This window comes from Hydra vulgaris, chromosome 11 (assembly GCF_038396675.1).
Source record: "Hydra vulgaris chromosome 11, alternate assembly HydraT2T_AEP".
Lineage (NCBI taxonomy): Eukaryota > Metazoa > Cnidaria > Hydrozoa > Anthoathecata > Hydridae > Hydra > Hydra vulgaris.
This window is the reverse complement of record NC_088930.1, coordinates 1,056,945-1,067,500: the sequence shown is the minus strand read 5'-3', so window position 1 is coordinate 1,067,500 and position 10,556 is coordinate 1,056,945. Positions and strand designations below refer to the sequence as shown.

Genomic DNA, 10,556 nt, shown 5'->3' with positions numbered 1-10,556 from the left:
AAGGAGAAGAAACAGCAACTCGAAGCCTATTAGATACAGATATTAGTGATGAAGGTGAATGTGACATAATTTTGAGACTCCGAAGACAAGTAAAAGATGCCATCACCATTCCTCACACTCTGGGACATCTGCATTTATACCTTATGATATATTAAAACGCCCCAGACTTGTTGCTTTAGCAACGCGCTTGAATGTCTGCAGCTCAACAAGCAACATTTACAGCAGCTTTGATTGAAGAGTCACAAGGCAACAGTTCTAATAAGTCTACTCCTTATGCTACTGCAGACAGATCCCGGAGAAATGTTGTTTAGCAATTGGCAGAATACTATAAAGAACAATGGGTTGCACCAGACTTTGCAACTCTTTATTGGGACTAAAAATTGATGCCTTCTTTAACTGATGAGAACGTGTCTGAAGAACGACTTTGTGCAGTGGTTGGAAATGCAGAAAATTTGAAGCTACTTGGCATTCCAATATATCCATCTGAATAAAAAAGCTCAGGCAACAAAATAGCTAATGTAATACTTGATCTGTTAAATTCCTGGCATTGTACAGAGTCAATTGTCAACATGACATTTGAAACAACTGCCTCAAACACAGGCTACATTTCTGCAACATGTGTAACAATCCAACAAAGACTTGGTAAAGCCTTGCTATGGTCTGGCTGTCACCATCATATTGGGGAAGTTGTGCTTTCACATGTATTTGAAGATCTTAAAATTGAGACATTTTTTGTGTTGTTCTCATTTTTATTTATCCAAAAAAAATCCACTTTATAAATAAGTTACAAAGTTTTATTAAATAGGATTCATTTGTAGCCAATTTGCCAATTTTGCTGTTTTTGAAGTAGTTTGTTTTAATTCTTTCGGCTTTTGATAATTTTTGGTAATTTTGTAATTGTATTTTTGGGTTAATAAAGCCATATGGATTAGGGGTGCGCTGATGCATTGGCATTTGTCTTGGTAAACATCAGCAGTTGCTGATTGTTTTGAAAAATCTGTTTTTTTATCTTTATGTTTCTATATTGTATGCAAAAATATAATTAAAAAATATAATTATTCCATAAACAAAAATGAATATATAAGCCTAGGTAAACCTTTAAATACTTTTTGAACCATTTTTTATCAGGAGCTGATAAAAATGCATAGTATTTTTTTATAAATTATAAAAGCAATTATATGACTTATGGATCCAAACTATACAAAGAGATAAATTTAAAATCAAGAAATATAAATGTAATGTAAAAGGTAAAAAAAAAGTCAGATGTTTCTCTACTTGGAATTCTACTTTTGCTAAATTTACAAATTGCTTTGAATGTTTTTTTTAAATGTTTATTTTCATCTATTAAACTTTTAGTTGCTTTACTCATTCTTAATTTCTAATTTTATTTTATTTCTTATAGATATGTATATATATATATATATATATATATATATATATATATATATATATATATATATATATATATATATATATATGCAATTGGACAAATAGCATAAATATATTGAACTTTTTGAATTTTTTGCAAATGTTACATCAAAAAGTTATTTAAAGAGATTTTAAGTAATGGTGAGTTTTAAATGGGTTACCATTTTGCTAAACCTCATCATCAAGGTAAAGAAGTCTAAAATTCTACTTTATTTGTTGTAAAGATCTTGCTTCCCCAAAGTAGGAAACTATTTAAATTTTGGGAACTAGTTGATTTGAAGAACTTTAAATTTATTTTCAATATATACTAAGTGTATATCAAAAATATCAATTTTAAAAAGTTTCATTAGAGTAAAAATTTATTGTAATTAGAACAGAAAAACTTGATTGCTCTTATTTTTATATCCTTATGACTTTATTAAGCAAAAAAAACAATAACAGACACAAATATTATCAAAGGCTGAAAAAATTACAAAAAAATTCTTCAAAAACAGTTCCACTAGTTGCCTCAGTTTGAAGCCCCATAAATCAACTAAATGAAAAGATAATTGCTCCATTCCTTTTTCTATGCAAGCCATTTGAATATTTTATGCCCTTATACAGTTGTAAAAGTCATGATGCTATTTGTATTATTTTGATGGAAACTGTCAATGCTAAAAATAGTGTATAAAACATTGCTTTCTAGTTGGTAAGTTTAAGTCTTTAAATAGAAACAAAATATTTTTAACAAAAACCCCACAAATATTTTATATCAAAAAAAAATTTATTTTAACTGGAACATATAAAATCAATGAATAATCATATTTATATCATTAAATGGAACATAGATAGGTATTTACCCATCATTTTATTTATCCTGCTTAGTTTTTATGTTGAAAATGTTGCAGAGACCATCTACCTTTTTTTTATTGATTGATTTTAACTTTTATGCCAAATGAGTGTCTCTAGATTACTGGACATATTGACATTTTTTAGGTCCTCGATTTGAGGGCTGGGGAAAAATTAGCAAACTGTGTGTGTTTAAACATCTTTACGGTATGTGTTGTAACATGTTAGGAATTGTTAAAATGTTTCCCTCAATACAAAGTTTTGAATTTTAACATTCTAAAAAACCTAACAAAAGCATAAACCATGAAGATTGCCAAAAAATGTGTTTTATACATGTATGCAAAAACGTAAAAGAGAACTTACATTAACTTACATTTCTTATTAAAAAGGAATACTTGTGAAAAAGAACACAAACTTGGAAAAGAGATACAAACTTAAGAAAAAGACACAAGCTTGTAACAAAGAACAACAAACATGTAAAAAAGAACACAAAAACATGTAAAAAAAACCCACAAATTTGTGAAAAAGAACACAAGAAAGTGAAAACCAGGTAGGATTTCAATAAAGAAAAGATTCTATGTAATAATTTTGATAATTTTGAGAAACTAGAACTAAATCCACAGACTGTTCTTTTATGTGCTTTCGTTTAACACCACTTCACTCTATTACCTTTCTTTTGTTCTATCGCACTCTTTCATCTCAAGACTGCCCTCTTTTTGAAGTTATTTCTTTTCATATTGACTCTCTCCTTATCCATTAACTAATATTGTTGTTGTCTGTGACTTTAAATGCCCATCACACTGAAGGGCTTGGCTCTAGTGTCAGTGACTCTGCAGGCATTAAAGCCAACAATTTTTGCATTTCTCAATCCTTAACCCAAATAGTCAACTTTCTGACTCACTTTCCAGACAATTCGAATCATTTACCTTCTCTACTCAACTTATGTCTTGTTTCTGATCCTAGTCAGTGCTCAGTTTCTCAACATTCACCCTTAGATGCTTCTGAACACAGTTTGATCTCTCTAAAACTATTATCTCATTCTTCTTCATCAACTGAACCCCCCTACCACCATACATTTTACAACTACCTTACTCTTTCCTTGATTTTTTTCATGATCGCCCTTGGGTAGAAATCTTTTGTCTTCCTGCTGACAAATATGCTTCTTAGATAAATTTGTGAATTCAGGCTGGCATGGAATCATTTATTCCCTCTCGATGATTCCAAGTCAAGCCTCACTCTTCTCCATGGTTTTCTTCACATTGAGCTGCTGCAATTGCCAATCGAAACCATTACTTCCATATCTATCAGCAAAACAATTCTCTAGAAAACAGATGTCTGTTTATTACTGCTAGTAACCATTGTAGGCTTTGTCTAATGCCATATCCCGCTATTCTTAGGTCATGAAAACTCGTATTTCATCACAAAAATTAGGCTCTCATGACTTCTGGATAATCTTTAGCAGTATCAATAATAAAGGCAAATCTGTAATTCCACCTCTCTTGTATGGTTCAGGCATTGTCACCTCACCTAAAGACAAAGCTGGATTGTTTGCTAAGAACTTTTCATCAATATCTTCTCTTGATTCCACTAGATGCGTTCTACCTAATATAGCCGTAAAACAGGTTGATCCATGGCTTGGCATTTGTATCACTCCAGCTTCTGTATCTAGAGTGATTTCTTGCTTAGACTCTTAAACAGCTTGTAGCCCGAACATACCTGTTATAGTCTTGCAGAAGTGTTTTCCGGAGAACTAGTATTTACTATCAAAACTATTCAACAAGTACCTATCAGAGTCTTGTTTTCCAGCCTGCTGGAAAGCGGTATCTGTTATCCCTATTTTCAAAGATTCTGAAGAGGGATCAGACTCGTTTAACTACCATCCTATTAGTCTTCTTCCTATCAAAAGAAAAGGTTTTTGAATCTTTAATTAACAAACACTTAATCTCTCATCTTGAATTTAATAACAAACTTTCTGATGATCAATATGGATTTCCATCTTCTCACTCTACAGCTGGTTTGCTAACAGTAATACCCCATAGGTTTTATTGTGCATTAGATAAAGATGGAGAGGTTAAGACCATTGCTTTTGACATTTCTAAAGCTTTTGATAAAGTTTGGCATGCTAGTCTTCTCCATAAGCTACCTTCTTATGGTGTATCTGGTAAAATCTTTAAAATTATTGAATCCTTCCTTTCCAATTGTAGTATAAAAGTTGTCCTTAATAGACAGCACTCTTCATCTTATTCTGTAACTTCAGGGGTTCCTCAAGGTTCTATCCTTGGCCTTATACTCTTTTTAATTTACATTAACGATCTTCCAGATAACCTGACATCTAAGGTGGCATTGTTTGCTGATGATACTACCATTTATTCTTGTCATGATAAGAAGCCAACACTCTCTGATTGCTTGGAGGGGGCATTTGTGCTTGAAAAGGATTTCACTTGTGCTACAGCAAGGGCTCACAATGGCTGGTGAACTTCAACTCAGAAAAAAATCAGTTTTTTCAAACGATTGTTATTGCAACAATTTAGATCTTCCTATATTTATGAACGGAAATGTACTCGATGAGCAGCGTGGAAAATAAGAAATCAAAGGCGAGCGGTCAAACTGACCGACTAATACATAAAATTGACGGTCAGTTGCTTTTTTTGGGCGGTCAAAATTTTAATTTTTTTTTTGTTTTAAATTTTTATCGTAGCAATTATTCTGCATGACGAAACTTTGTAAATAAAACAATAACTTGATACTTTAAAATGAACGAACTCGTATTCCTTTTTTAATTGTATTCTACTTTTTAAAATAATAAAAAATACACATTTTTATGTTATATCAAAAAAATTTAAACTGAATATTTAATCAAGTATCGTTTTATGTAATACTACTATAATAAATGCCTAAGTAACAAAAAACAAAGTTTTATATAACTTAAAAATGTTTTTTTAAAGATACGTTTCATCTGATTTATTATCCAAAGTTTCATCGAAAGACGATTTTAAATCTAAAGACTCGTCTGATGGCGATTCTAAATCAATTAATGTTTTTATAGTTGTTTTTTTCTTTTCTTTTTTTGAATAAATTTTTCGACTTTCTTGTGTAGGCCTTCGCAAAGTATCTTCGGCCCATAATTTAATGGCAGGATTCACATCAAATTCTTCACTATTTGTTTCATCAGTGCACACCCGAATTAAATTATTGAGCCGTTTTTCAGTTAAGCGATTTCTTGTGTCAGTTTTAATTCTATTCATAAGAGAAAAAAGACGCTCAACCTTTCCATTCGAAACAAGCAATACGAACAGCAATTCAACAAGAGGTAAAATTGGACTCCAATCTTTTTTCATAGAACTCGAAAAAATTTGATACCATACTCTACGGTACTCAGTTTTATCTGGTGCCAAATATTTGACAGTGTAATCAACTAAATTATGCCAAGCATCAAACATATTATTTACACTCCCAGCGAAGCCAGCATAACATAACGGCATATTATAAAAGTCATACAATTTTTCGATGTTATTATCAGCAAATGAATTATTGGTGTTATTTTGAAACCAGCCACCAGTGTTTAAGATTAACATTCCATACATATCAGGAACTGTATTTTGTGTTTCCAAACGCTCTACTATGGATTCGGCAATTAACGCTACAATCATTGATTTCGAATTCTTAACTAAAGTTAGTGCGTTTGTAAAGTCATGAAGCTCAACATCCTGGAATAAATACTTTCCAGTGTTGTTTTTTACTTTTGCAAGGAAACGTTTGACTGTTGGTAAATCCGTAAATTCTTTTTTCTTCAAGCGACTTAACTTTTTTTAGTTTGTTTTATAAATCTAGATGATGCTACGGAATTGAAAAGATAAAGATAACAAGTTTGCTGGCGATAAAACTTCTATGAATAATGCTATATAAAGAGGTATTCGTCCATGATTCCACTTCTGATGATACCCTTTAAACTTTGCTCTTTCTGCTTGAGTAAAACTGAAATCTGCAGTCATGTTTTCGAGATGTTTCATATATACTCCATATTTGTCTAAGATCATCTCAAGTGCTTGAATTTTATGTGCAATCCATCGTGTTCTTATTTATTATTGCACAAGTATTTTCTTTTATAAAAAGTTTTTATTGCTCAAAACACTGTTTTATAAAGAACTTTTGTTCTATAAAAAACCAGCATCTAATAAAGTATATTATTTTATAAAGTATTTTTTATAGTTAAAATTGAAAAAAAAAATCTAATATACCTGATGCTTTTTTGGGGCGAATACCTGCAATGTCAAATGAATTACCCTCTTCAAGGATAGCAATAAGCTTTCCTAACTGTCGTAACTTTTTTGGGGATTTTTTATAAATGTTATACATTTTCAAAATGATGTTATTGACATCATTAAACGCTTTTATTTGTGCAAATTTATCTTTTATCGCAAACTCAAGGCGATGTGCAACACACCAACCAAAAGTTACCCATGGAATTTCTTTCTGAAGTAATACATTTACACTTGTTCTACTTCCTCTATTTACAGCTGCGCCATCAGCACCAAAACCAACTAATTTAGTTTTAAAATTTTCGATACCTTCTGATTCAAGGGATTGACTAATTTTATTGAAAACTTCTTCAGATGTTCCGTATTCAAGATCAGAAATAGAAAGAAAAGAACACTCAACGGTCTCGGAATAAAAAAATGGAATAATGAAAATGAAAAATGGAAACCGGAATAAAAAAATGTTCTTAGTTAATATTATATTATTATTAAAACAGTAATAAAATAAGAACTTCAATCATTTATGAAAAAAGCAGTTATGGATTTCACCACCAGTAAAATGAAATTAGTCTTGATAAGTGAAGCAAAAAAATTAATAGTTTACGTCATTTATAATACTCACTAACGAAGCGATTTAAAGTAGCGTACCAACGATAAAATTATTTTAGAAGCTTTTTTCAAAAATTTACATTTTATGAAATTTTGGTATATGCATTTTCAAAGGCATCCTGATAATTTTTCAACCGTTATATAACTCTTTTTTTTTTCAACCGGTCAACCTTGACCGGGAAGAATTCGTTTTGAGAGGTCAAAATAGCAATTTTAGTAATTTCGGGCGGTCAGTGACCGTTGACCGCCTGTTATTTTCCACGCTGCTCGATGAGTCATCTATCCTTTATCTTTTAGGATTAACTCTTACTTTTGATCTTTCTTGAAAACCATATATCAAATCCGTTGCAAAACTAGCATCTGCTAAGGTTGCATCTCTTTATCGAGCTCAACACTTTCTTACTCCCGATTCTATTCTCTATCTCTATAAATCTAAAATCCAGCCTTGTATGAAATACTTTTGCCATATCTGGGGTGGATCTTCTAATGAAGCCCTTTCTCTTTTAGACAAAGTGCAAAAATGCATTGTAAACATGGTTGGACCTGCTCTGGCAACCATTATCACATTGTCATAATGTTGCTTCTCTTTCTCTTTTCTACAAATACTAAAATGGGCACTGCTCTAAAGAGCTAGCGTCTCTTGTGCAATCTACTAAAATTCATTCTGGTGTTACTCGTCATTCAATTAAATCTCATCCTTTTTCTGTGTCTGTTCCTAAGTGCTCCAAAAGCAACTTATTCCTCCAGTTTTATTCTTCAAACATCATTTCTTTCGAACTCGCTTCCTTCATCTTGCTTTCCTGATTCATATAATTTTCAAGTCGACTGTCAATCTTTATCTTGCTCTACAATCTTTATCTTTTCTCTTTCAGTAACTTCCAACTCTAATTAGTGGTTGCTTGCAGCCTTGTTGGAAGTGAAGATGTTTAAAAAAAAAAGAATAATAAAGGGCTATTTTTAAAAAGGAAAGGAATGCTTTATTATCATTATTACATGAGTAAAATAAGACTCAACTTAAAAAACATTAAATATAATAAAACAATTATAAATTGTATTATTAAAAAAAAATTGTTTTAGCAGGAGCTTTATTTTGCTCGTGTAAAATGCCTATAACAGACAAGGAGGGAAACCTGGGCAAATGCCCGCCATTTCTGCCGAGTCATATGTATAATATATATTTATAAAAATTATATATATATATTTCATATATAATACATACATTTATAATATATATTTATTTAGTTTATTTTCAAAATCCAGTATGAGCATTTTTTTTTGTTCTGCTTTAAATATTCATTAATTATACAAATAATTTGCACACAGAAGTGTACCTTATTAATGTTTTTTATATTTTTAATAAATAACATTTTGAAGTTGCTTTTTTATATAATTATTAGTTATTATTATTTGTTATTTTTTAAATCACTTGAAACTTGAGTTGAAAATAAGACAAAAAAGTAAAAAAAAAAATTCACATTCAAAATTCTTCTTATAAAAATTTATAAAAACATCAAACTTTTAAATTCTATAAAAATCCTATAAAAATAATTCTATAAATATCCTATAAAAATAATTCTATAATATATACATATCGTATAAAAATTCATTAAAAATCAGACTTTAATATTCTTTCTTATTGGTTCTCTGAAAAAAAAAAAACTTTACCCTAAAACAAAATCTTTTTCATTGCATCGATACATTGGCAAAACTTTTGTGTGGAAAAACCATACTGCATCTCTCTGGATTATCGATATATTTTTTTGAAAATTTCTTAAAATTGTCAAGTCTAAAAAATAATTTTTTCAATTCTAAAAAGATATTAAAAATACTGAAAAGAAATTATTTTTATTCAACAGTTTTAAAAAATTTGATAAATTCTGAAACTGAAACAAAAATTTTCAATAACTATGATCATTATTCTTTTTAAAAAAAATGACAAACCCCTAATAATGAAAAGTCCCTGATAATTTATTTAAAACATAATGATAAAAAAATATGAAAAACTTTATTATTCAGTTTATTACTACCTGACTACATAAGTTTTATGATACACTTATAAAAATCTACATCAGAAAACAACATCACAGCAACCATCGCTAACACCAAAAAATGTGGTAAATAACAACAAAATTAATTTTTGTAATATTTTTAAACAAAATATTATTTTCATTATTACTAGGTGTTTACATAAAATCTTTCTGTTGTGAAATTCACTGAAATTTTTGAAAAAGATTGATGAATTGAAATCTCACTAGTACTTGATTAGAACCTGCTCTCATATTTAAAAGTTTTAACATTTAACTGAATTTTTTTTTTAAACATCATCGCTTCCAACAAGGCTGCAAGCAGCCACTACTTAAAGTTGGAAGTTACTGGAAGAGAAAAAATAAAGATGGTAACACAAGATTGAACTTTAGTAGATGGCACAAGAGACACTAGCTCTTTAGAGCAATGCCCATTATGGTATTTGTAGATGAGAGAAAGAGAAGCAACATTACGACATTGTGATAATGGTTGGAGGTTGGCTGCAAGAGGAGTTCCAACTATGTTTACAATGCATTTTTGCACCTTGTCTAAAAAAGAAAGAGCATCATTAGAAGATCCGCCCCAGATATGGCAACAGTATTCCATATAAGGCCTGAGTTGTAGATTTATAGAGATAGAGAATAGAATCCGAATTAATTAAGTGTTGAGCTCGATAAAGAGATGCAACCTTAGCAGATGCTAATTTTGCAACTGATTTGATATATGGTTTCCAAGAAATATTGGAAGTAAGAGTTAGTCCTAGAAGATGACGAGTAGATAACTCATCGAGTACATCACCGTTCATAAAACAGGGAGATCTAAATTATTACGATAACAATTGGCTGAAAAAAATTGAGCTTTATCTGTGTTAAAGTTCACCAGCCACTGTGAGCCCCATGCTGTAGCAGTAGTGAGATCCTTTTCAAGCTCAAATGCCCCCTCCAAGCAATCAGGGAGTGTTGGTTTCTTATCTCAACAAGAGTAAATGGTAGTATCATCAGCAAACAATGCCACCTTAGATGTGAGAATATCTGGAAGATCGTTAATGTAAATTAAAAAGAGTATAAGGCCAAGGATAGAACCTTGAGGAACCCCTGAATCTTTAAATAACTGCCAATCGAAACCATTACTTCCATATGAAGTTTCAGAAAAAGAAGAAGAGTGCTGTCCATCGAGGACAACTTTTATACTACGATTGGAAAGGAAGGATTTAATAATCTTAAAGGTGTTGCCAGATACACCATAAGAAGAAAGCTTATGGAGAAGACCAGCATGCCAAACTTTATCAAAAGCTTTTGAAATGTCAAGAGCGATGACCTTACCCTCTCCACCTTTATCTAATGCACAATAAAACCTATCAGTTATTACTGTTAGCAAATCAGCTGTAGAACAAGAAGATCAAAATCCATA

At 30.7% G+C, this 10,556-nt stretch overlaps 1 protein-coding gene across 1 annotated transcript in view; it reads right to left on the bottom strand.

Annotated features, from left to right (window-relative positions):
- Nucleotides 1-10,556, bottom strand: part of LOC100199621 (integrator complex subunit 1) — a 108,616-nt gene that overhangs the window by 63,439 nt on the left and 34,621 nt on the right. Inside the window, exon 14 of the mRNA XM_065809752.1 lies at nucleotides 8,787-8,907. Within this exon, the coding sequence (XP_065665824.1) occupies nucleotides 8,787-8,907 (121 nt within the window). The remainder of the gene's footprint in view (nucleotides 1-8,786; nucleotides 8,908-10,556) is intronic.